This window comes from Branchiostoma lanceolatum, chromosome 8, assembly GCF_035083965.1.
Source record: "Branchiostoma lanceolatum isolate klBraLanc5 chromosome 8, klBraLanc5.hap2, whole genome shotgun sequence".
In the NCBI taxonomy this organism is placed as follows: domain Eukaryota; kingdom Metazoa; phylum Chordata; class Leptocardii; order Amphioxiformes; family Branchiostomatidae; genus Branchiostoma; species Branchiostoma lanceolatum.
This window is the reverse complement of record NC_089729.1, coordinates 12,463,660-12,490,232: the sequence shown is the minus strand read 5'-3', so window position 1 is coordinate 12,490,232 and position 26,573 is coordinate 12,463,660. Positions and strand designations below refer to the sequence as shown.

The 26,573-nt window shown below is 37.3% G+C and overlaps 2 protein-coding genes across 2 annotated transcripts in view; one reads left to right on the top strand and one right to left on the bottom strand.

Annotated features, from left to right (window-relative positions):
* The window catches only part of LOC136440919 (tubulin-specific chaperone D-like), a 154,159-nt gene that overhangs the window by 98,407 nt on the left and 29,179 nt on the right, over nucleotides 1-26,573 (bottom strand). The gene's annotated exons all lie outside the window — the stretch shown is intronic.
* The window catches only part of LOC136440920 (glycine receptor subunit alpha-3-like), a 62,060-nt gene that overhangs the window by 31,497 nt on the left and 3,990 nt on the right, over nucleotides 1-26,573 (top strand). The window contains exons 3-8 of the mRNA XM_066437103.1: nucleotides 11,366-11,433; nucleotides 15,388-15,608; nucleotides 19,379-19,461; nucleotides 24,445-24,576; nucleotides 24,976-25,128; nucleotides 25,736-25,953. Coding sequence (XP_066293200.1) covers nucleotides 11,366-11,433; nucleotides 15,388-15,608; nucleotides 19,379-19,461; nucleotides 24,445-24,576; nucleotides 24,976-25,128; nucleotides 25,736-25,953 — 875 coding nt within the window. The remainder of the gene's footprint in view (nucleotides 1-11,365; nucleotides 11,434-15,387; nucleotides 15,609-19,378; nucleotides 19,462-24,444; nucleotides 24,577-24,975; nucleotides 25,129-25,735; nucleotides 25,954-26,573) is intronic.

The following is a 26,573-nucleotide window of genomic DNA, read 5'->3' as shown; positions in this document are numbered from 1 at the left end:
GGGTGAACTTTCGTCTTGCGTGAAAATAAAACTTCCAATGTTTGATGCCCAAAACATTATTGTAAAGTCTAGACTATCAAGCCTCTGGGATTCAAAATGACATCAAGCAGAATCAGATAACTCCCACCTCTGGTTCCACAAAGTCTGCCAAGCGATTGCAACAACTGCCAAAAGTCTAGAGAAGCAGCTGTTTTTCACTGCCAAACAATGCCCTTGGATTGCCAACTTAACCATGAATGACTAATTGCACAACCAATCAAAGGACAAAGTCACATTGAAGTAACCTGTTGTTAAATGTCATACGGGAAGTTGTAACTATTCATGCTTGTTGCAATAATTTTTTTCTGCCTCTTTCATAAATAAAGGAGAATGCACTTTTCAAGTAATTACATGCATTTACAAGTAATTGCATGTACAGTGTATTCAAAGTCTTTCCCACATCGGACGGTGCATAGGGTGGGGCCCAACTCTGTTTCAATAGAACTTAGAACGGGACGTTAAGCCGTGGTCCACTGTTCATTGTGCTTGTGGAAAAGAGCTAGGGGAATTTCCCCGGTACAATGAACTTGTAAATACTGTACATAGCATCTGTCTTCTCTGTCTGTATCTGTATCTGTATCTATATATTAGCCGGTATAACCGTGTAACACACCAGCTGTCACGACCAGTGGAAGACTAGCTCTTCAGTGAGCTAAACTGGATCGAGATTACTTTCCTTTTTTTGGCCACAGAATTTGGTGCAATCACTACAGCAAGGGGCTAGTCCACTGGTAGTGGTGTACATGTGTGTGTTCAACTAACATACTCTGTCCCAAATGCTTGTGATAAGCAGACAAAGCACTGTAAATCACTTTAATATAGCGGGAGGAAAATATAGCGTTTGGGGGGAAAATGGAGTAGGTCACTGCACTTAATTCTAACGGTGGGAACAAACATTACTGTCTCAAATTTTAGTGATCAAATATTTGTTATGATGAAATTTTAGCCGTTGACTAGTGACCGTTAAAAATTCAGCTAAAATTAAGTTACAATTAAGAAAATAATCAAGAAAAGCAGTATGTACCATATATAAAGTCTTTAGTATGACTCGGCCAGGGATTGAACTCACGTCCTACCGAGTGCAACACTATACTCACTTAGCCATTACCCCAGCTGTTCCTCAAGCACAATGCCATATGTTAAATAATTCAAGTGTTCTCTATTTCAGTAGACTATATTTGTTTCCATTGCACTTCATTAAGCTACTGCTCGGTATTTGACCCATGAGAACATAGATCAAACAGTTCAATTGTAAACTAATTTGGAAGTATTGACACTTCAGTAAAAGTGATGGAATATAGATTGCCCCAATTTCAAGTTTGACATAAAACTTCTTTGGATTTTTATCATAATATCACAGGCAAGAGACGTGCTCTAATAACCATAGACTACTTTTGGGGACTTTTGTAACACCCAATAACAACAAAACTCTTTTAAACCAATGACATCATGCTCCAGGATCTATTTATATCCTATGTTATTGTTGACATCTCTCACCTCATCTATCCATTAGTCTAATTATATATAATTGACTGTTGGGTCAACACAGAAGATCTCACAACTAAGTTTTCTCTACCATTCTCGGTTTTCTGTTCTTAATGTTTCACTTAGTTCCAATCCCTGACATGGTAAATACTTATTTGGAAGTATTGACACTTCAGTAAAATCGATGGCGTTTAGATTGGCTCAATTTCAAGTTTGTCTTAAAACTTCTAGAACTTTTACAGGCAAGAGACATGCTCTGATAACCACTAATTTGTAACATTTGTAACACATAAGATAACCAAGCCCTTTTGCCCTCAATAAAGTAAATCAATGCTTAATCTAGTATGCTTTGTCACTTTTTACATCAGTTGTTCTTGAGTGATTAAAGTATGAACTGACAAAAAAGTCCAGAAATGTAAACCCAAACAATGAATACGAGTATGCCAATTGGAAGAAATTGCAAGGGGAACACAACGACAATTTCAAGGATAATGTTATTACAGGAGGGGGCATTCATATCAATTTATAATAATCAGCAAAAGAAAATTATTGCTACGATTCATGGTGACTTTGCAAAATGCTCTCTTGCCCATTTATTTCTGCCATGGGAAAGCCGTTGACAATCTGTTTGCTCTAGTACATTTTGACAGCCCATCAGTCTCGGCATACAGCATGTCAGCCACCCTGTTACACAACAGTCCTCCCGAGTAAAATACATTATCCTTCAAGTTCACCCAACTGTGCCTAGCCGGGTTTAAACGCGGCGACACGCACGCGTCTTGCACGAGAAAATAATTAGTTACGCAACGAAACACAGCCACCGATACGGTACCCCTCGCTGCAATCCGCAATGACCTCGCAAGCTCTTTAACTTTCAACCAAAATACGACAAAATCCAATCAGGAGGACCGTGGATAGTGTAACCCTTCCGCCGTGCGAGAGTAGCGCGAACGCTGACTAGAATATAAGTGAGGCATGACGCGGCATGTACTCAGAGGACTTCAAGTAAACAAGCCATGAAAAGTAATTTTCCCCTTCGCTCCTATCATCGACACAACCATTTGTATGGATGACTGTTCAGGTGTAACTGTGACTGGAATTTCAATGTGTGAATAAGTTTAGGACACCCTGGCGTGTTCTCACATCACTTAGTATATGATTGTGAAGTTACGAGACACACCAAGAGGAAACTATTGCATACTCTCAGGGTTTCTTGTGCATCCCTTAGTGTTAGCTTACCCGCCTTAACCTAAGGCCCATTCTTTTTCAGATGTCTTAAAATAGGTAAAATGAAACTTAGATTCATCAATTGTTTAACAATAATTAACATCTAAAAAGTAATGATATCTTATAAATGAAATCTTGACCCACATTTCTTGTGATTTTCAATCTAGAATGTAGTCCCTTAGTATACGTGCATTAGATGTTTTACCATAGGCAGAATGATACTTAGATTCATCAATACAATAATGAACATTTTTTTAAATCATGATATTTCATTAATGACATCTTGCCCCATACTCGTCTTTTCAAGATTCTTAGTCTAGAATGTAGTGTCTTAGCACAGGTGCATCAGGATGATCCCCATATGAAAGCTTGATGTTAATAACAGTACATAATTCAGCACCGAGGAGAGGCATGTCAAACAAGTGCTCACGATATACTTGTGGTATTCTAAGTTGCAAAAAAAACTGTCTTCATTAGTTATAGCTACTACTGCAGTTTATAAGATATGGTATTCTCCTAGGAAAAGAGACAGCTAAAATCAGCAATTCTTGTTGCAAATCAAGTCTAGAAATCTGCTTGACTAGCAAAAAGCAACTTCTGATGACTGTCCCAACGTTTGTTTGTTTTCTTCCCAGTGTGATGTTTCAGTTTTAGTGTCACCATGTTAAGTTGATCTCTCATGAAGTGGGAAGGGATCAACATATTGGACCAAATTCCCAATAATCTTACGGTAACCCTTGAATTAGCTAAGGTACGTTCAGTTAAGCAGTACAAAATTCACTAGGGGTATTACAGTACTGTAGTGATTACCCTTACCTTGTGTCATGGTCGCCTAACCCTTTACTCCAGTGTTGTAGGGACACTGCCTGGGTGAATGCTATGTCAGCTTGCTTCCGACCAACAGTGGTATGGGTTTTTAAAAAAATCTTCCTGGTCAAATCCAAGTTGTCTGCTCATTTTCACCTGGCAGAACAGAACAACAAATGTTCTGTAAGATTTAGCTGTCAACAATACATATTTGCAATAAGTTAAAGTCCAGATTCAAGATAAGCATAAAATTATACAATTTCCATAAAATGTTACTGAAACAATAATTATTCCTACATTATGAACTCAATTGATTACTTCCGTTGCTGTAAAATATGGAATACTGCATTTGCAGCTGTAAAATATGGAATACTGAGTTTGTTGCCGATTATGTGCTTTGAAATGGTTTTAATTCAGAATGTTTTTTTGTCAACCATATAGGAATTTCACCATCTGAAGAGGAGCTACACAAATCTACTTAAATTAAGCATATGGACAGTATCAACCACTATAAGCAATCAATAGTGGCACAAAATGTAATAAAGTCAGTAGAATAGGTACAGCTTAGCCCAAGCCATTGATTGATATACTATGCTACACATGGGTTACAAAAGATGTTTTATTTTTCATGCATCCATGTAGTAAGTAATAGAGGCTGGCAGGTGCATTTGATGCCTCAGTAACTCAGTATGTGACAATGTTACAGAAGGCTGAACTTTTGTGATGGAGTCACTAGACCATGTACCCAAAAGAATTTCTTAACTTGGAAGCAAAATACTCTGTGTTTTATGAACAGAAAAAATTGTATGTATAGGATGTCTGACAGTGTTCTAATTTTTTGCAATATTCTATTCAGGATAAACATAAATGTACAGGTAACAAAAAACAAAAAGTGGACAAATAAAAATTAAAAAAGGTGAATAAATTCTTACTGCTCAAATGCTGTTATCTCGTTCTAAAGAAATCAAAGACAGCATTGAAACTTGCTCATACCACCTCTTCCTTTCAACAAACCTCCATGATTCATGAACTCTAAATCATACGTTGGATCCAAAAAAGGAGTGACAAGATATGATTAAGATATGTAGGAAGATACTGACTGCTAATATGACATACATCTGTAACCTACAGTCAAATTTCTTACAATGACAAATAACTGCACAATATCATTACTTATATGTCAAAAGAGAACTAACAAGCATTAGGACCTTAAGGTTGTAGAATTCTAATGATTTGGAAGATGCTGATTGCTAAATATCACATACATCAGATTCTGTAACCTATAGTCAAATTTCTTACAATGACACATAACTGCACATTACTTACTATACATGTCTGTCAAAAGTGAACTAAAAAGCATTAGAAGGTTAAGGTTGCAGATCTAAGTTTTGATGTTTGCGGAGCAGGAAAATGTCAGAGCTATGCCACCTGACAGTTTGATGGATGGTCATTACCCCAGAAGTAAATTCCTTAGAACGAAATCAATGCCACGCTTTCTAATGAAGTGTGGATATTGATCAGTAAGAGACAGATGCAGACATGAATGGGGGATTGCGAAAATGTCAGCGTTACGATTTCTAGAATGCTATGACGGGCGGTCATTCTTGAGTGCTTAGTAATACAGTGTGGAACTGTCTTCTACTAGACCTTCAGCTTCTTTCCAGTATGAAATAAAGCATAATATATACGATTTTTCATTTGTATCTTTCTAGGAAGCAAAAAGCGAGCTGCAGAAGAAAATCAAACAATGGCATATTTGATATAGGATGAGGCGTATGATTACATTTAATTGCAATTCTAACATTGTCAAAGTTTGCTGTTCATATTTTCTGCTATGCATTCTGCTTGGTGCATACATATGTGATAGAACTGTTTTTGTTGTTGTCTAATTGTAATTTGGGTAAGAGACAAGTAAATGGATGTAATTGTAAATTGTAAATCATAACTTGACTGTATACAATATAAAGCTTGATAAAAAAATCAATCCATAACAAGAGTCAAATTTCATGCCAATTGAAAGATACTATCTTTTCAAAAATAGTTTGCAGAAAAGTTATGCATTCAATTTTGCCTACTAATTCTAAGAAGCCAGCTACATTGTAAACATGGCACACTTGGCTATTGATTACAAATTTAGTACTCAAAACTATATTCAATTTGAATTATTTTCTTACAGTGGAGAGAAAGGGGGAGCTGCAATGGATAATAATATGCAAAATGTATCCAAAAGACCTTCATTGTACAAGTAGTTTGATTTTTTTTTCTTATTCATTTATTTGGTTCGGCTGTTCAGGACACACAGCCAGGGCTGCCCAACTAGTCTGTGGCTATTACAAAGGGCTAGCCCTGCTGACAAAAACAAGCAAGACATCTCAATGGAACTAGACATGGAAAGCATAAAAATCTATAACAATATATAATCTAGTTTTGAGTTAAACTTTTATTTCTACTTAAGTTTGTTTTTGTTTGAACCTTTGTTTATTCATGATAAGCTCAAATCGGCACACAGGCCGCTTTTCATTGAGGTCATGAGGGAAGAGGTAAGAGTCAGATACAATATAACAGAGATGCACAGTCATTTGAGTCCTAATAACTCTATCAACAAATATCATTCCATATTCAAGGCATTGTTTGAATAGTGGCCTATTACAACTTTATAAATCCAACACAAATCATTCATACTTCCTGTCTAAGAGCAGATACAGCTAGGGGATAGGAATTGAGAATGACTAGAGACTTACCATACGATGCACTTCTAAAAATATAATCAGATGCATTCATCTTATACCCATTATAGCAATTGAGTATTAATCATAAACGTCAAGATATGATCTGCCCTGCCATAAAACCTTTCTCTCGAGTAGATCAACTTTTTTATAGAAAAAAATCTGACACATTAGAGGTGACACTTAATCCTACATCTATCTAGTACCCAGACAAGCGCAAGACCCTATCACATCATTCATCTAGCCCAAAGGGATAATATCGTACCGAATCTGAGAAGCCAAGAATCGGAAACCAGGAGAAAGAATGTAGCCGGCGGAGTCTGGGTGTCTGATAAAGTCATTCAAACACAGTCAATCATTCTAAAAGTGTAAGCGAGACTCCCGCGGCAAAAATCGATTCATCATTTATTATCGGCAAGTTGCTTGGGCTCGGAGACTTACGGGACAGGAAAAGTTTCCAACATACAGTATGTGTTGGAAAATGTTGACTTACATTGTCACAGTTGATTAAGTGGTACATTTTATATAAGATTTAGATTTCGTTAGGCCAATGGTAGGATATAGGTTGTGACAAATATGATGCACAACTGTCAAATTAAATGAAAGGTTGCCTTATTTCTTTCCTGGAGTAAAAATGGGCAAACAAGTTCAAATATTAAAATCTAAATAATCTATGCCAAGTGAGCTTGAAATTTGTATAAATGTGTATAACTACCATTATCTAGTTACAAAACTGACTACAATATTACCTAAGTATCTAGAATTTTCAAATCTATTTATTTTTGCTGGGATTTAATTTGCAAGTTCAAGTTTGGAACAATACTGAAGCACAATAACAATGAGTGCACTTGGCCATGTCAATTCTATGTGCTGATTTTAATTGCTTAGGCACAAGAGACAGTCAAAACAAACAAAAAATCAATCTGTCTGGATATGTAACATGATTTCACAGTGGAGAGGCACCGAGAAGACTGCAAAAATAAAACCAATTTGAAAGTGAATATTCAAGATACTGTAATTCTTGTTTCTTTCACTGTAACCTTATGTTCACGGTTTTCACAGTCACCTCTGTACCAGGAACTTATCATCACCAAGAAAGAACCTGTTATTATTTATGATTCCTTCATACATCCATTCTGGTAATCACTTGCCACCATCGTGAAGTTAAACTTCAGTGAAAATGTCAATTTTCCTTACACCCTGAAAATTTTGCTACAGTGAAGATAAAGTGAATTACAGTCACTGTATCTGTTGAATGTAACTAAATACAAGTTGTACATCGTGGTCTCGACTCAGAAAGATCTGAACACGATTCAATAATAGCCGGCTTGGCATTTCATAAGCTCAGGGATTTGTACATTTCTGAGGTAGATTGCTGTAAATCCAACCATAAACAAAGCAATTACACCAGTATTTGGTACCAAAAGACTGAGAGGAACTGGATCAATACAAGTTAATGGAAGGGGATTTAGAAGCAGGGTTTGGTAAAAGTTTCCAGCGTTCGGACCAACAAGAAATTGATTTACACCTTGGCACAAGGGAAGTACACTTCCTGTGGGGCTCCTGGGCAGAATCAGTGCTGCATACATGTACCTAAACCCCGGACCTGAATGGGACTGGACCAAACGTTTAGGTTCAACTCCAAAAAAACTAAATGTCTGGAAACAAGTCCGGACTTGAAAAAGAAACTCTCGCTTATATTCTCCTTTTTGTTCTAAACCATCTTATACCTCCGTAAGATCGTGAAATTTGCACTGGAAAAATCTGAAAACATTGAAGCTGTGTTTGTGTTTATAACTGAACTTTTGTGTTTACTACTGACAGTATATAATTTTGCATGTATAGTTTTCAAATTGCATGTAAAATTTATGTCAACATGGAATTTTACATATGCCATGGGCTCCTAATAATATGTTTCTCCCATGTACTTGTTTGTAGCCTTCAGGCATAAACTTTCTAAATAGACAATATTCTAATTTGAGATCTAGAAATTTTAAAGTATTAAAAGATGTTCACAGTGAATATAAAAATGTACATGCCAAGAGCATGTGTCATTGCATTACAATCCAGTTCCTCCCAGTGGCATTGTGGTGGCATAACAGCAGGGTGTTTAGCCCAGGACCCAGAGGTCCTGGCTTTGAATCTGCTGACATGCCCCATTGACATTGTGCACTTGGGAAAGGCACTTTTTTCCTCCAATTTTCCTCACTTCACTCTGGTGAAAATATGTACCCAGTTTTGATTATGGATGTCCGGACATTAAATGGAGGTGTTAAAGGAGAGCAACACCTTAAGCACGTAAAAAAACACCCACCACACTTATCGAAAATAGTGGGGCTCCTTCCTGGTGTGGATCAAATAAATCTGTCTGGATATGTATAGCTTGTACTCTTCAGTGCAAACTTGGTGTGTTACCCCATGAGGCAGTTTACAGAATATGCAATAGAAGAAAAAATAGCTTGATTTAAGACCTTGATGACATTGTCCTATAATTAAAATGTAGTCACGCACAACGAGTACTTATACTACCATATTTCCATCAGTGTCACTATGTCTACTAAGTCTATTGTGTGTGTTAACCGCATAGGATCAAACTATTCGAAAATCATTCATGGGCACTATAGCCATGTGGATTTTATGTGCTGATATTAATTGCTTAGACAGTCAAAACACTGCACTTGAACAACAGGCTAGACCCATTACAGTTCATGGAAGTCATCGATCCCACGCCTGTAGATAATGACATGGCTTAAGGGATTGACACAACTGCAATTAAAAGTTCATCTGCGATGAGCAAACGCGTTCTCGACATTCGATCGGCCAATCAGACAAAAACCGCATCCCACAAGACTTCAAAACACCTCATTTCAAAACGTCAAACCAGACCGAAATTGGAAAACTGACAAAGACTTAAACATCAGGCCTTTGTTACGAAATCACGAAATCTCCCTCTTGGGGTATGTTTCATCGACAAAATAAGTAAAGCATGTGGAGAATCAATGCAGAGATTTAAGGGGTAGTCGTTATAGTTCCTTAACAACCCAAGACATGTCCTAGTTCTTCTCAAAAACATTGGTGTCACAGTAGCATATGTATAAGCTGTGTGGATTGCCTTGTAACCATTTTTAGCACAACCTCTATGCATACAAAGTTGTCCTAGACTTTCATGAGAAGTGAATTAGGAAAGTAAGTGCAAGGACGTTTCATTCGTTAGACTGCGGTGCACGTGTAGTTGTGACTGTTAAATCTGAATCATTGCTGTAGATCAAAGCAAATGAAAAGTGTGGCTAAGTGGCTTTGGAAGTGATCTATTTTTGTCAAATTATTTGTCAAAGCATAGTAAAGGGAAACTGCCAATATTTGTGTATTACATGACTTTGTGTAGTGTAAACAATTATGTAAGTACTACAGTCCGCAAGTATCCAGCGGACCTGCACCCTAGGGCTGCAGTACTGCTACTGAGTACCGGTATACCACTACCATCATTTAGGTACAGGTCCAAAATACAGGAACATCCATATACCAGTACTGTACCTGAATAAACACCAATACAAAAGTGCTGTCTACAAAAAGTACAGAATATACAAAATCACCAAAAAAGAACATCATATTTATGTCAAATTCAGACAGCAACTCCAGAAACATCATAAAAATGCAAATGGGTTGTTACATGTTTAGCACATGTGTATTGTGTAGTGTGTTGCTATTGGTTGTTGTGCCCAATATAGATTATAAAGAAAGGAAGACAATATTCAAGCATTTTGAAGTCGTCATAAGAATTGATACAGGTCTGCTATATAAAGACTGTATTATACTATGATTATATATTAGTCATTTTGACAGAGACTCTGCATTGTATACGATGTATGATATAAAAAGGAAGCACTGAAAAGAGCAATGGCATGCAACACAAGATATATAACATACAAGTGCTATCTACATGTAGTTATTAGACCCACCGCGCTAGCTTCTCATTTTCAATGCATTGACTTCATATTGCTGCTATGTACATGTATAAAGTCATGGTGTACAAAGCCATTTACTCGCCCATTGAACGCTATTTCAAGGACTGTTACAAGAGCGTGGTTGCAAGCGGGCTTTACTTTACAGCCGGGTTAATGCCACTCATTATCACCACACCAGGATGGAATACTAAACGGTGGCATGAACGAAGTTCATGTAGTCAGCTCTCCTGATGGATTCTTTTGATCTGGTAGTAAAGTTGATAGCTTCATTTTTAACTATTGCTGCACCGTGCATTTTAGTAAACTTCATGTATTAGAAAAGGAGCAAGCCATGATTCTCAAACCTTGTGGCGTCCATGTAAGTAACCTCTTTTAACATCTGCCATTGCCAGGGCACAATATATATCTGCCACACAGGAAAATGCATCTAAAGAGATCTCTGATGCAAGTTTTATTTGCAAGTTCTTGCCAGATGGCTAATTACAACATGAAACAATGTATAGAAAAAGTATACAGACAGTACATGTACATTAGTTAACAATGGTGAAACATGGGACTATTCTAAGAACTGCTATGGAATACAATCTAAGCTTTTTGGGTTTGACCTCTTTTTTAATGCAACTCCTGTGTATCTAGACTGTACAATTACCTGGGCAATGCTGCACTTGAGATCTCTCAAACATACTATTTTTCAAAGTGGTGGATACATATTATCAAGGAGGTTCCTTAATATTATGTATCTCTACATACATGTATATAGTATATACATGTACATAGAGTTACATAATATGTATCCTTTGATTGAGGGATCTAAAACAAATGTTAGCATCATAAATGATTCTAAGTACACATGTACAGCAAAATGCAAAGACAAAGGTCTTTAGGAAAGAAACAAAACAAACAAAACATTGTTATGCAAATAGAGACAGTTATGCAAATAGAGACAGTGGTCAAGACAAGAACTGATCACAATTCAGAGGCCTAAACTGTTGACATACTGTATTTCCCACAATGTATTTTGCTGCACATGAGTACTTAGAATTGTGAACCACCTTATAAATTAAGCTATTTATTGATAACTTGGCTCAATATTCTGTTCTTTGTTTCTCCCTATAGGTGAACCTGTCATTGTTACCTGTGAGATGTTTGTCAAGAGTATTGGGAGCATCGAGGAGAGAACAATGGTATGATAATATCTTTGAATTACATGTAAGGCCACAGCAAGTAAATTTTATGGATGGCATCCTCCGCAGACTCCAAAATTAAAGAGATAGGGCAAAAAAAAAACAAGGCGGGCTAAAAAAAACAAGATTCCTATATTTTCAAATTTTGAGATCATAAATCTTGTTAAACAAGAATTGAGGCGACGAAATATGATATCATGACCAACAGGTCTTTTATTCCTGTATTCCACCAATGAGGTTTCATATATAATATAAAACCTCCTTGATTCAACAGTAAACATGTCCTTGTAGATGTGTATACATCTCAATAGACTAACTACAACAAATGCAGAAAATTAAAGAGATTGTTGTACCATCATCTGAAGCAACTACACTGGGTATTCATATGCGATGAAACACCTTGTGTATACAGCTCAATTATCTAGACCCCCCCCCCCATTATTTATATAATGTCTTTGCTAGAACAAATGCAGAAAACGGCTTTTCATACCATCATGGGCAGGAACTACACTGGGTATTGATATGCAATGAAACACCTTAGACTGTCAACGTTTACGACATATTTGCCAATTTTTGGCATGTTGACCAATGTCGGAGGGCAATGAAATTTCTTGTTTTTTATTTCAAAATCAGGCGAAAATTAATGAGCGCGCTGATGTCATCCATAAAAATTACTTGCTGTGGCCTAATATGTATCAACTGATATATGCACATAATTCGTGCTTAAGACGACATCGAGTTATCAAATAAGTTACAACTAGACAATCCAGCTTCTAGACATAACAGAAGCTAATTTGCAGAAAGATTTCAGGTAAAATCCCTGACAACATTGTAGGTCCCAGATGAAAAAAAGGATTTCAATATCTGGTTTGTGATGATAGTTCATAACTGACATATTATCAGATTTCATGCTCAGCCACATCTAAAACTCAGATGAACCAAACTTGAACTTGTACCACCCAATTTTCCACTCTTCCATTATCTTCCCATCTATGTCCATCTTGCATGTAACAAGTCAATAAGCATGCTGGAAGTTGTCCAAGGTAAAGCATCAAAGAACCACTTTTAATACTGCAATAAGGGAAGCAGAAACGAGACCAATTATGTGATCTTGACTCAACATTTTGGTTTCACCTAATTTTCCGCTAGCCAAGGAAACCTCACCCATTTTTGATTGCTGAACACCTGGCTGCACTTGGACATGAGATCATTTCTGTGTGACTAGTTATGTATAGATTTACGATATGAAAAACTGGAGGGTAAATATATGGGGACATTATGTTAAACTTTGTACTATGCAATATGCAGACAGTTGTTTAAGTTAGGACAAACTTTTACCAGCTAAGGCCACACCAATTTGTTTTGCTGCTTCTCGGAATAGCTTCTCCTGTTTTTCCCACTTTGAAAAAAAAAATTGGGTCGCTATTCCCATTCACAAGTTTTTACTCACATTTTACTATTTGACTGTTCAGTTGTAAACCTCAATAGCCACCAAAATAGATATAAAGGCCTGCACATACCTATTTTATGTGTGTGGTCATATCTTATCATAAGTTGCAATTTTTCATTTATCAAAACTATTTCTCAATATCAATTCATATATTACATGGCAAGATCAAAGAAAGGGGTTCATTGCATAAAATGAGCCATACAAAGCTGAAACTTGAATAATCTTCTTATTCTTTATGTTATGTAAACCCTTATCTTCACCCCAGACTATTTGCAAATTTTTTTTTTAGTTTTTGTTCGTCCTGTCGCTACAGAAAAATCTGGGAATCAACAAATGAAATTGGTGTGGCCTAAGATTTACAATGTAATGCAGAAGTACTTAGCACCAAATGTCAGAAGAAGTGAATATGAACATAATGGCTCTGAATCTAAGAGTGATGGCAAAATATAAAACAACAAAACCACCATTGTGAAACAAATAAAGCAAGCACAAAAGTCTCTTAAGAGCAAGTTTCCAATAAATCCTGAGTTCTGTAAAACTCTCAAGAATGTCAAAGCATAAATCCCGAGCTCTGTAAAACTCAAAGAATGTCAATACAAAGGTTACCATAATGGGATTATTTGATTGTCAAAGGATGAATGTGAGAGAATGTGAAATAGATTTAAAAGTAGCTAGACAACATCAATGCAAGCTTAATATCACAAGGAATGGTTTTTGAAATCTGTTACACTGTCATTTTTCACTTTTCTGTTCCCTTTCAGGAACTATTCATGAAATATCTTAACAGAAATGAAAGAAACTGATCTGATTATGAAGAAACTGATTTTTGTAAAATGTGATTATGATTTTTACATGCAAATGATAATCTGTTCCTTTTAACTTATTGATATTGATTTATTAATACCTTTACCTGACTGTATACATAGGTTTCAGGAGAACATGCAAAAGTAAACTTTACAACTCCAGTGTCCCTTTAAAAAGTAAATTAAGAATTCTTCAAGTGAGTAAGCTCATTGTCATGAGGGGTATTGGGACACTTAACTAAAATATCAAAGGTTTTGCCTCAGAGTCCTTAAAAACATAGCGCAAAGGGCCTTCAAATGTCAGCCAAAGAATGATGGGGACACTAATAATACCCTTGACATACTTTACCGAGACAATATTTCCCATGATAAACAAAGGCCGAATGTTCTCTACTTTTATTAGGTGTAGACAATATTCAAGTGGAAAATTTGACCCAGTTAAATGTTAAACCTCTATATGTCACACATTAGTAGTAGTAGTATCCAGTATACATCATACTAAATAAAAAATGAGACTAGAACTGGAGACTAACATCACATAAAAGGATACCTTAAGGAAAAACAAAGGGCTAGTATCACTCGCTCCTGGTGCAACAAGTATGTGATGATTATGTTGACCTTTTTTTTTTCGAACATGGTTCGAACCCCATGTGCTTTAGCCAATATTGATCCCCAAATTTGTACAAAGCGGCCCACATGTAAATGTTCTATCATAAGTTGCGCCTGACCTATCATCCTCTCGGTCAATTTTGGGAGATAATGTATCCCAAATTGTGTGAGCCTGATGTCTCACTTAATTCATCAGCCGTGTCTTCAAATGTCAAGAGGCCATTATGCTATTAAAGAACTGCCAAAATCATAAATGTGATTTTTCTGAAAACAACAGACAAATTACTAGGAGAGTCACATATACTGTTGGTTGGTTGATGCATGACTCCACATATCAAAGTGGTATTATGCAGGTGAGCTACCCCTGAAACTTTGTCAATTTGCATTGATATTTGAGTGACAGGCGTAATGGCCCGATAGCAGTCTGTGATCATCCTCTCATGCCAGGCCTACTGCTTGTATATATGCTGCGCAACGGCCCTGGTGTACTGGTTTGCAATTTGACCTTCTCACTGCATTAGTGCTGGCCAGCCATCAGCCAATCAGGTACTCCCCTTCTGTTGTTGGAGGGAAGGTAACCAGCCAATCACGTCGCCTCTTCACTGCAGGTGGTGACGTGATTGGTTGGTGATGGCAGCCCAGTGGCCAATCAGGTGCTCCCCCTTCAGTTGTTGGAGGGAAGGTTACCAGCCAATCACATTGACTCTTGACTGTAGGCGGTGATGTGATTGGCTGGTGACGGCTGGCCAGTGGCCAATCAGGTAATCCCCCTTCTATTGTTGGAAGGAAGGGTACCAGCCAATCACGTTGCCTCTTGACTGTAGGCGGTAACGTGATTGATTGGTGACGGCTGGCCAGGGTGATACAGCAAGAAGGATGCAACCCTTGCCATACATGTAAGCCTTGCCTGGTATATACAAGCTGCAGGCCTAAAATGAATGCATACCTGTGACACATGAAGGTTAAAAGAAATAACCCCTAAAATGAGAATTAAAATAAACCTTCTCCCTGTGTGAAACCAATAGGGAATTAGGTGCGAAACAGCTACTTCAGTGTGCTAAAGGTCAATAGCTCTTTGTTTCGCTTTGACAGGACTACAGTGTGAACATCTTCCTGAGGCAGAAGTGGAACGACCCTCGGCTGGCCTTCACCAAGTATAACCACACCATCGCAGTGGACGTCTCGCTCCTCAAACAACTCTGGCAGCCCGACCTGTTCTTCGTCAACGAGAAGTCGGCAAAGTTTCACTCTGTCACAGTCGACAACAAGTTCCTCAGAATATCACCCAACGGGGACATTTTGTACAGTAGTAGGTATGTATGCTAACATTAATATAGTATTATCATAAATATCTTGTTTTGCAAATCAACATATCAAGAAAACATTTGATATAATTACAAGCTTTTGATGGATGCATCGATCTTTGTCGGTTATTTAAACCTGATGACTTCTTAATTAGTGACCTACCAGAAAAGAAACATCAGGGGTGGGTCAAAGGTGTCTGGGTATCTGTTACACCCAGGTGTTCTTATTTTGACATTGCGTTTCAAGAAATTCATGCGTCAAAATTTTATTGGGCCAGAATACCAATGAAGGCTAAAGAGTCATATGGAGAGTATTTTTTCATTGTGCTGGATGAATTTGCAATATGTTCTCTGCCAACATACAATGCAGATGAGCCTTGATTCCAATCTTGTATGTACAAGTAATTTGGGTTGTATGGATAACATACAGGATCATCTTTAAGTTGAGTGTGTAAAGAGGGACTTCCCAAATAATTAACTTACACCACAAAATACTACTCACTGACCAAGAAGTCAACTAACCAATATTTCTATATCAAATCTTATTACAGTTATTACAGTTTCATTGCCAAAGTCCACATTCTGTGCCATTTATAGGTATAGTTTGGGTCCTCAATAATTCTTCAATCATAGGTAATTGTTTTTCAATTCAGGTTCTGGGAGAATTTTTCACATCCTCCCGAGACTTTTAAATTGCATACCAAGGCCTGTTCTGCACGCCACTTAAAAGTTTAAAGGTAGCCCTAAACTGCGAAGCAGGCCATTCTACACAAAGTTAATCTCTAAGGTCTCACCCCATGTTGAATGTATTGGAAATAATTAGGCCAAATGTCTGGAGAGACTCTCGAAGGCCTTGACTAAATTGCTTTGTACAAAACCCAGCGCTCTTCCCGGTAATTTTGTTTGGGATTTTCGCTCCTTTGAGATCGACAGTAAAAGGTAAGACTGCCATTCTGAGACCTTGAGACAGGCCCAGGAGTCTTAATTAATTAGGGAATGTCACCGGGTTTAGTCAATAAAGACATCTATGACTTGAACGAGTACTGATGTTTTGGATGTCGTGGGATTAAGGTGGGGGTTAGTACATGGCTTTAGCATGGCTTTTGCAAGTATTGATTACATTTTGAAGGGCAGATCAAATTTGGGCCTGGCCCCGTGAGTGTCAATGAACTCCTTTTGACAATTACTGTAAAGGGGAAATGTTTGTGGGGATCTAGTCATAATTTCAGTTGGGGAACGAAAATGTAAGTGTTTGTGGTGTTTTAAGTTTGGAGTTAAAACAAAGGGATAGAAGACAAAATATTTGTGTGGTTTTAAGTTCGCTGTGATCATGAGGAAAACACAAAGTTTAACATAAAACCACAGATAACACTCCCCCTTTAACAGTACAAAAGACAAAAATATTTGTGTGGTTTTAAGTTCGCTGTGATCATGAGGAAAACACAAACATAAAACCACAGATAACACTTCCCCTTTAACAGTACAAAAGACAAAAATATTTGTGTGGTTTTAAGTTCGCTGTGATCATGAAGAAACCACGAACACAAAACCACAGTGAACACTCTCCCTTTAACAGTACTATTTTATCTAGAGCTTAGTCCAAGAGAAAAAGAAATGAAATTTTGCAGTTTATCTTCCAGGACTTTCTGCCATCTCAGCAACCCGTACTCACAGTACTGAAACAGTACAGTATGCACAAACATAACTACACATCAAATAAGAACCTAAAAATCACATATCTTATCAGAAATATCTGCTATGATACTAGAAGAATTATTATTGCAAGAAAATGATATGGGACTCCAGATGTGCCCAGGTAGAGGTCATGTACTATTACATAAAATTCTGCCCGGCTGAGGCCCATAATGGGGTTCAAGCTGAGGCACTTGATAGTGTTTCAAGCCACATCTTATGGTAGCTAAAACCCTGGAAAAGCCCAAGGGGAGTTAGGAAATTCTGGGCATCATATGGCTTTCAAAAACATATCAAACTAATTGAGAATTACCCGGGAACATCCCGAGAACTAATCCATGGATTCCCTCAATAATTCAAACTTGGTCTTGGCTGATCAGTTTTATAGAGATGAATCAGAATTTCATTAACGGCTAAAGTAAATCATATCACTTTTTACACCATCATAATCATACTCCACATAGGCATTCCTGTGTTAAACATGTGTCAATATCAGTCTTTTCCTTGAAATACATGTAACCTGACAATTTTATTAAAATGGAACCTGTAATACTTTTTTCAAAGGTTTAGCACTACAAAATGCTACATATTCATCAAAAAATTTTCATATTCATCTTTGCAATATAAATTATGTGTAAGACCGAACTTATAGTAATGGGGCAGTTATAGTAAATTGATACTAATTTTCTTCTAAAATGCTAGAATCAGGCATTTAGCAATAACTTCACCAAAGAACCTTAATATATTGGCGTATGTACGTACTACGGGGAGTGTTTGCCTTGGATTTCATCTTCAACTTAGCAATTTAACAAGATAATTGTAAGTCTTGTTTCTTTCACTGTAACTTCATGTTCACTGTTTTCAAGGTTACCTCTGTACCATGAAATTATCATCACTGTGAAAAAGCCTGTTGTTATTATTTATGATTCCTTCACACATCCGTTCTGTAAATCACTTGCCATCACTTGTCCATTTTCCTTACACCATGAAATTTTGCTACCGTGAAGATAAAGAGAATTACAGTATTCCTAAAACTTGACTTTGAATGACACTAAGCTTTTTATACCTGAAAACCAGACAGACTGCCATATCACCTAACAATCTTGTTAGTGACGCTCTATGTATACAGATTGGGGCTGCAAGTCAAAGGGCACGACTGCCAAAAGGATAGGTATGCCAGTGATTCCAATTGCCAATCAGTTTTCAATGTATGGGGTTATCTTCAAGGTCAAGTGCAGATGGCACTGAATGTCTGAGCACAGGTTACTACGACTACAAGTCAAGGGTGAGAGAGATCTGTCAATGCACCCTGGTAACACAAGTTTACTTAGAAGTTCAAGTACAGAACAACTAATATACCTGAAGGGCAACTGATATCTTGAAAATCTGTGCTGGTATGAACATGATACTATACACCTTTCCAACTACAAGTTCCATACATTAGGTATAAGCAATTGGGGACAATAAAGTATCTTTCCAACTAAAAATTTCTACTAAAACTTTCAACTTTTAGATCATAGCACTTCCTGTTTTTGAAATATTCATGACATTTTTACCTTATGTCTTTTTGGGGCACAAAAGTAAAAAAAGTCATAAAATCAGCAGTCTAAGTTACAATATGTGCATTTGCATGATGTAAAATAGACAGTGACATAAACACACACATACATCTTATCTGCTTTCACAGCATTCAAACATTCATGCTCTTTGGATGATAACTCTCATAAGCGGTCAAACCTCAAACTGAGGATGAAGTATAACACTTTTTCCTTAGCTAATAGTGCAATGTTGCTTTGCTACAGCTCACGTATTTAGCCAAGCACACCGAGTCACCCCTACTCTTCTCAATAAGGCCATGTTGATTTGATTATATGGATGACATCCTCTGGAAACCCCAAGACTGATGTGAGCATGCAAATAAAAACAAATTTGGCCCCCAAAAAAAGTTGCCTTCATTATGAAATCTATGTGGTCAGGAAGGATGGACACAGAGTATGGTATACATAAAAATGGAGTCTTCATCAAATCAACATGGCCTAAGCATGCAGGAAAATGTCTCCCATGACTAAACCCCCTCTCTGTTGCAGGTTAACACTTCAGCTGGCCTGTGAGATGAACCTAGAGAAGTTTCCCCTGGATTATCAGAGATGTGACATACAGATGGAAAGCTGTAAGTTTATGATTACCCCTTATAAGTTATAAAATATAGAACACAACACCTCAGGTGATGCGGAATACACCATGTTTTATCTTACCTATGTCATGCCCCCCGAAAAATCACACATTTCAGTGCACAAGTTTGAGAGAATTTTGTTCCTTCATACAAAAATTCTAATGTATGAATACAGCATACAGAGCGTATCTTATCTTTTGATGGAAGCCCGTGCTATAGGACTTCGAAGCCGGGGCCATAGGGTAAAATATGGACAGGTCCGGAACACCAGTATGGAGTGTCATTCCAGCCCAGGTATGACATAAACTCCTGTTCTTCATGCTTTGCTGTGCAAGTAGAGCAAACAGTCTAACAACTATATAGGTCCAAAGAAATCCTTTTGAAATGGAAAACAGCGGTATCCCTTCATCCCATGCTGACATGCGCCATGAGGTGAAAGCTATCTATACAACAGCTTTACGTTCAGCACCAAGGAGAGTGATCAGTAATGTTTTAACAACTCCTGCAGAAACTTAGTACGCACAAAGACTTGGCAAATCAATCCAGAGGTGATATACTCAATGCAAAGTAGCATGGTTATAACAGCAATAGTTTTAAGTGATGTTTAAAATCCTGCTGTTTGGAGGAGGGGAGATGATATGATCTTAACAGACAACCATATCATTGTGTCTTCTTTCACTTTTTAAAGGAAGGCTCTTAGCCAGGAAATGCGCCTTACTTCAAGATGCAGATTTTTCTGCAAAGAACTTATTGAACAAAAATGCCACCGATTATGTAAAAGAAAACTTATTATCAATGTTAAATACAACTGACCGTAAAAAAGTGATAACAACATGCTAAACAAAAAATCAGAATCAACATGCTAAACAAAATGCTTATAGGCACCCGACATGGAGCCATGCTGACATTTTAGTCCACACAAAATATATATGCTGTTGTTTTATTACATCATATGTCATGTTAAGGCACACCATCATAAACAAGGGTTTCCCTTTACCCATATATCATATAACCAAGGCAGGCTTATCTAAACTATACAGGACACATTCTACAAAAATCTTTTTTTTTTCCATTAAAATCTTATCAACTGGAGTTCCAATATTGCTAATAAAGTATAGATGAATTCAGTTTAACTTATAGCCAAGTAATCGTAGCATTGATCATTTCTGCTCTATTAATTACTGTACTATTGAATGACGTTCAGTAAAACAAATCAATCAATATCTATATAGTTAATCCGATTGACTCCAGAATTGATTTGCATCCCCTTTGTCTCGGAGCAGAAGCGATTGATCAATATACTTGTCTGCACTTAAGTTTGCGCACTCTTTTCTGATATTGTGATATGGGGAAGAAACTTTCCAATATTGTAAGCCAAAAATAGTTACTCAAGCAACCGAATAAAATTTTAAAACAGTCAGACATTTCAGACAGCATCAGTGTCTGGAACGTCTGTTTCAAACTTTTATCCAGTTGCTTGAGTAACTATTTTTGGCTTATCTTACTACCTGGATGTCTACCCTTCATCAACGTTTCCAATATTGTCCTTACTTTACTGTGTATTTGAGTTCTATCTTATTAGCTCAGCAAACGTCTTCCAAACATATATATCTATATCCAAGTAAGTTATGGTTCTCAAGAACTTTTGAAAACTTGAAAAAAAATCAAGACCATAGCACATCCGGGACAAAAGATAAAAAAACAGAGGTTCTGCTGCAGTACCAAGGTCACATACGAGGGGGCCCAAAATCAATCTTCACCGTTGTCTTCCCAAGACCTACTTACATACCAAATATCATCGTAATCCATGAAAAGGTTCTTGAATTAAATGTATGCTGACCACAAAATCCAGAATCAAACACATAGACACATGCACACACACACACACACACATACACACATACATACACATACACATAGACACATACATACACACACATGCACGCACACACATGCACACACACACACACACACACATACACATAGACACACACACATGCACACACACACACAGACATAGACACATACACACATGAATACACACACACACACACCGGCACGCCCAAAACTATCCCTCCATTTTTCATGTCGGTAATAAATGATTCTAAAAAGAAGTCAAGAAGTGACCAGCATATTAAAGACATGGCTAAACAAATGAGAAGACTTAAGGACCGCAGGGCAGAACAAACTAGACAGGAGTAGGTCGATTGGAACTAGAAAATTACAACTTGCCCTCGGACACATACATGATTGACAGGGCGGTACAGCGTCACACGTGAAGCGAATGGCTAAGTTTGGTCGCCTCGGTTTTTTACTGAGCAAGACATGAAGTAAAAACTATATCTATATTCTCTGGTAGTGCAAAATACACTTTGGTCTTTGAACAGTAATCAAAACTGCAAATGTCTCAGAAAACATGCCACTATTGACACTAACGGTTGGTTCAGATGACATATGGCTGGCTGAGCTGACAAATCTAAAATCGATACAAGATGCCATTAACGACAAAATCCCGACCCAGCGCGACCAATAAAATGACTCCCTTTAATTATAACTGCTGGGCACGCCAAGAGAACCAAAGGTCAGGATCAAACATACATACATATTGTCTGACAGACAACTGCTTTAAAGAGGTCTAACTACCAAAAGTCCTGAGGCTTTGATTTGTACAAATTTGCATCTACTGCTAGAGATTACATTGAAAATCCCAAACTGTGCCGAAATATAACCAAACTTTAGTTGAGAGGGATGCAGCCATATATGTTGAAGTGTACAGACCCAGCAAAGAAAGCATAGCATATTAACCCCCTCCCAAATACTCTGAATCCTTTCCACATTTACTTTGAAAAATCCCTCACTATCTACTAGTGTCTGTAAGCTGTCAGTTGTCAACTATGCATGCAGAGTCGTTTTAATACAATTACCCTCTAATTCTATTTCCTGGGTAGAGTTGGATTAGTCTCCCTAGTACTTTTGACAGGTGGAAACTATTCTGCACTGTTTGAATGATTACTTCCATCATAGTCAGGCAGTGAGCCAGCGGTATCCATTTATCCCATGCTGATATGTGCCAGCGAGTGAATGCTATCTACTCACATCTCAAAGTTCAGCACCAAGGAAAGAGATCAGTAATGCTGCTATCAGATTTACCCAAACCTGAAACAAACAGCTGGATTGATAAAAGCTATATCAAATCATTAATGATAATAATACTTTGTAGTAGTAATATGTCTGGTTCAGAAAATATACTAGTAAATGTATTCTGTGCAAGTATCATCCCACACGTCCTTAGGATATGATGCAATCTACCATTTTTTGTGCTGAATGTTGTCAATAAAAGGAAATGAATGGTAGTTTTATTCATAGAAAAGTGCACTATAGTATTTCTATATCCTTTAAGCAATGTGCTGAAGAAAGTCAATGACAGAAACTCCATCTGAAATCCTTTCCTTCCTACATTTAGCCTCCATAAGCAACGTTTCCAACAGTTCACCATTTTCCGTAACTACACTTCCTTCCATTATGAAACTGTGCATAATAGACATGTGAAAGAACCAAAAACCATGAAAAAATCCTTTCATACCATTTTTCTCATAAAAGTGAAATCACTACCTTTTTGGAAATTCTTACTTCAAGTACATTTTGCATACTTTACAACACCAATCCTAACTCGTCCATTGATTGTTGAAATTACCAAAATTCATAAAAGGTCAATACTCCTAAAAGAAGTAGAAATCCCTAAACCTGCACCAAATCTTGATTTCCCCTAGTGGCTATAAAGAAAACTAACTTGACTTGGAAACTTACCAAATTAAAGACAGCTTCTAATGGGAAACCCGATACTATCAATATTTCATAACAACAAAAAGCCCTGATCCGATAATATTGGAAACTTTATTCCTCATTAAATCGAAAAATTGCAGACATCCTCAGGAAGGTATTCAATTTCTTATACCAATTTGCACAAAACAATTCAATTATTTGGTTTTGAAATAAAAGGGGCACTAGTAGACCTTATGCCTGATCATTGTAAAGATTTGGAAAACAAGAGAATTAACTGCAAATACATAGCTCTGGGGACCTTTGTGAAGTTAAGAGATGTTTCACACATTTAAGCATAAATTTGCATAAATGTTCTTTGCTTTTTTGTCGCCATGAATATAATTTAATAATTACCAAAACAAAATTAGAAGCTCATGATTTTGCATGTCATTGAATAGTTCCAACCTTTACTCTGAATTTTCAAAATGCAATTTGATGCTCAAAATTCATATCATACAAAATATACCTGTGCCATGTAGAAACATAAAAGTTTCCATCATCAAAAAATATTTCTAAATATGCAAATAAGATAAAACATTGGTATTCAATATATTCCATTACATATTTGTCTCTGCCAGAAAAGTGCTCTGCAAACATCAAAAATTTAATTGTCTAACAATAACCTGGGCTTTTTCCTCATTGCTATGCAAATTCATGCAAACAACTGCAGTTATAGATAATCAGATTAACAATAACATCTGCTTGGGGGCACAACTTAAATAGATATGAAATCTTTCTTATGCATCAGTCTTAAGAGATACATGTAGCATTCCCAAGAGCTGGTTGAGAAATATGAAATTAATCAAGATCAGATGCAAGCCTTGGGGCAACAATATCAGCTTAATAAGAATTATCAAATATGAATCTTCTAAAGTTACTCTGGCTTCATTCATCCATAAACTTTAAAGAAATCGTTTTTAAAGAGCAAATAAGCGTACGGCAACACAGCATTAAGCATGTGGTGCTTTTCTCTCCTCAGACGATGTTATCTATTATCTGAATGCATCATTGAGAAAAGAAGTACTCTCTAGGAGACTATTAGTTTCCACCGGGAAGTTTGATCATAACATAAAACCTCTTATCGTTCTCCGACAGCTTGTGTTGCCTACGCTCAGTGTGTGGATATATTTTTCATACTGTGCAATCTTTTGTTTGCAGATGGCTTCACAACAGAGAACCTCATTCTTCAGTGGAAGGAGGATAACCCGGTACAGCTGGGGAATTCTGAGCTCTCCAAGTTCAACATCATTGGGGTAGACACCATAGACTGCCCTCAAAACTACACTACAGGTAATAAAAAGTACAACTACATGTAGACTGCCCTCAAAACTGCACTACAGGTAATAAAGGTACAACATACATATACATGTAGACTTCCCCTTCGAAGTACACTACAGGTAATAAAGGAAGTACCTTTGGGGTAGACAACATTATGTAGACTGTCCTCAAAACTACACTACAGGTAATAAAGGAAGTACCTTTGGGGTAGACAACATATATGTAGACTGTCCTCAAAATACAAAATATAACATACCGGTACATATAGACTGCCCTACTATGTACGTACCAAATATCAAGGACGACACAAAAACATCTATTGTTTCTTGACCACAAACACACACTACCAACAACAAAACCTTCTTGGCTAAATGGTACTAAATCTACAGTGTCTTCACTTTTCCCTACCAGGTACCTACACGTGTATAGCAGTCCAGTTCCACCTACAGAGGAAGATCGGTTACTACCTGATCCAGCTCTACATTCCCAGTATCCTGATCGTGATCATTTCCTGGATCTCTTTCTGGATCACTATGGAGTCTGCTCCGGCCAGGACTGCTCTAGGTTAGAGTTACCATTATATCATTATGTTACTGGAAACATCCTTGTTGACCTTCTCCCTGCCACTTAAACCAATAGAGAATGGGGTGCCAAAAGGCAACTTCAGTGTGCTAACGGTTAAACTTCATACTTTTATTCTAATTCATTTTCTGTTTATATAGATTTCTTTATTCTTGCAGGGGCTTGATTTTTGTGGTAGGAGGGGAAATGAGTGTTTTTTTGCAGTATCTGAAGTTTGCTGTTAAAACAATTGTGATGGTTTGTCACCTTCCTAAGTGCAATACTATGCACTGCCGTTAGGTGTCGCTGCTGCAGTGTGAAGAATGTGGTCTCAAACATGACTGCAGTACCGACACCTACATTGTAGCTGCAGTGTGCAGTAGACCGGGTCAGTATTGCCCTGAGGAAGGTGACAGACGGTCACCGAAACCATTTAGGAATAAACACTTGGTTGTGCACCCTTTTTCCTTCTGCTTAACTCTGTTACCAATAGTGAATTGGATGCCAAACGGCTATTTCAGTGTGCTAAAGGGTACAAAAAACTTTGTTATCCAGTTATTTAACAATATGATGAATCTATATAAACATGGCCTATTCCTCCATCCAACAGGGATCACCACAGTGTTAACCATGACAACCCAGAGTACGTCCTCGCGAGCATCTATGCCTGAAGTTTCCTACATCAGGTCCATTGACATCTGGATGGCAGTGTGTCAGATGTTCGTTTTCGCTGCCTTGCTCGAATTCGCAGCCGTCAATTTCCTGGGTCGCCAAGACAAACACCTTCTGAGGTCATTAAAAATAAGGCGAAACAAAGCGAATAACAAGGTACGGTGACTGGCGTAATTTTGGTTGTTCTACAAATCTCCAAGACACCAAATCTTTAAGCTGTGGTCGACTGTTCATTGTGCTTGTGAGCTTGGGGAATTTTTCCAGTACAATGAACCTGTAAACACTGTAAACAGCAATTGTCTTCTCTGTCATGAATGGTGGCAGATTGGCTCTTAAGTGAACAATCCTGGTTCAAGATCACTTTCAGTTTCACTTTCTGCCCTAGTTGCAATCTGTTTTACCTAATGCCACAGCAAGTAAATTTTATGAATGATTTTGAAGAAAAAAGAAGAAATTGTTACCCCTCCGGAGATGGCCAACATGACGAGAAAGTATCAAAATGAGAAAATATGTCGTGTTATAGCCGTGATTGTAGTAAGAAGTGACACTAGTGAACTAGCCAACTATAGTTGCAGAAGTGAAACTAATTTGATAGTTGACACCAATGTGGTAGTGAAGTTGCCAACTTAGTAAGTGATACCAGTCTACCACACAAGTGTCACTTTGTGCACTTCTTGAATACAGGAATACTTGAGACTTGTTGGCTGTGATACAGGTACCATGTTTTGTCGCTTCAATTCCTGTTACAACATTTATGGTTTCTACATGTCTTTTGA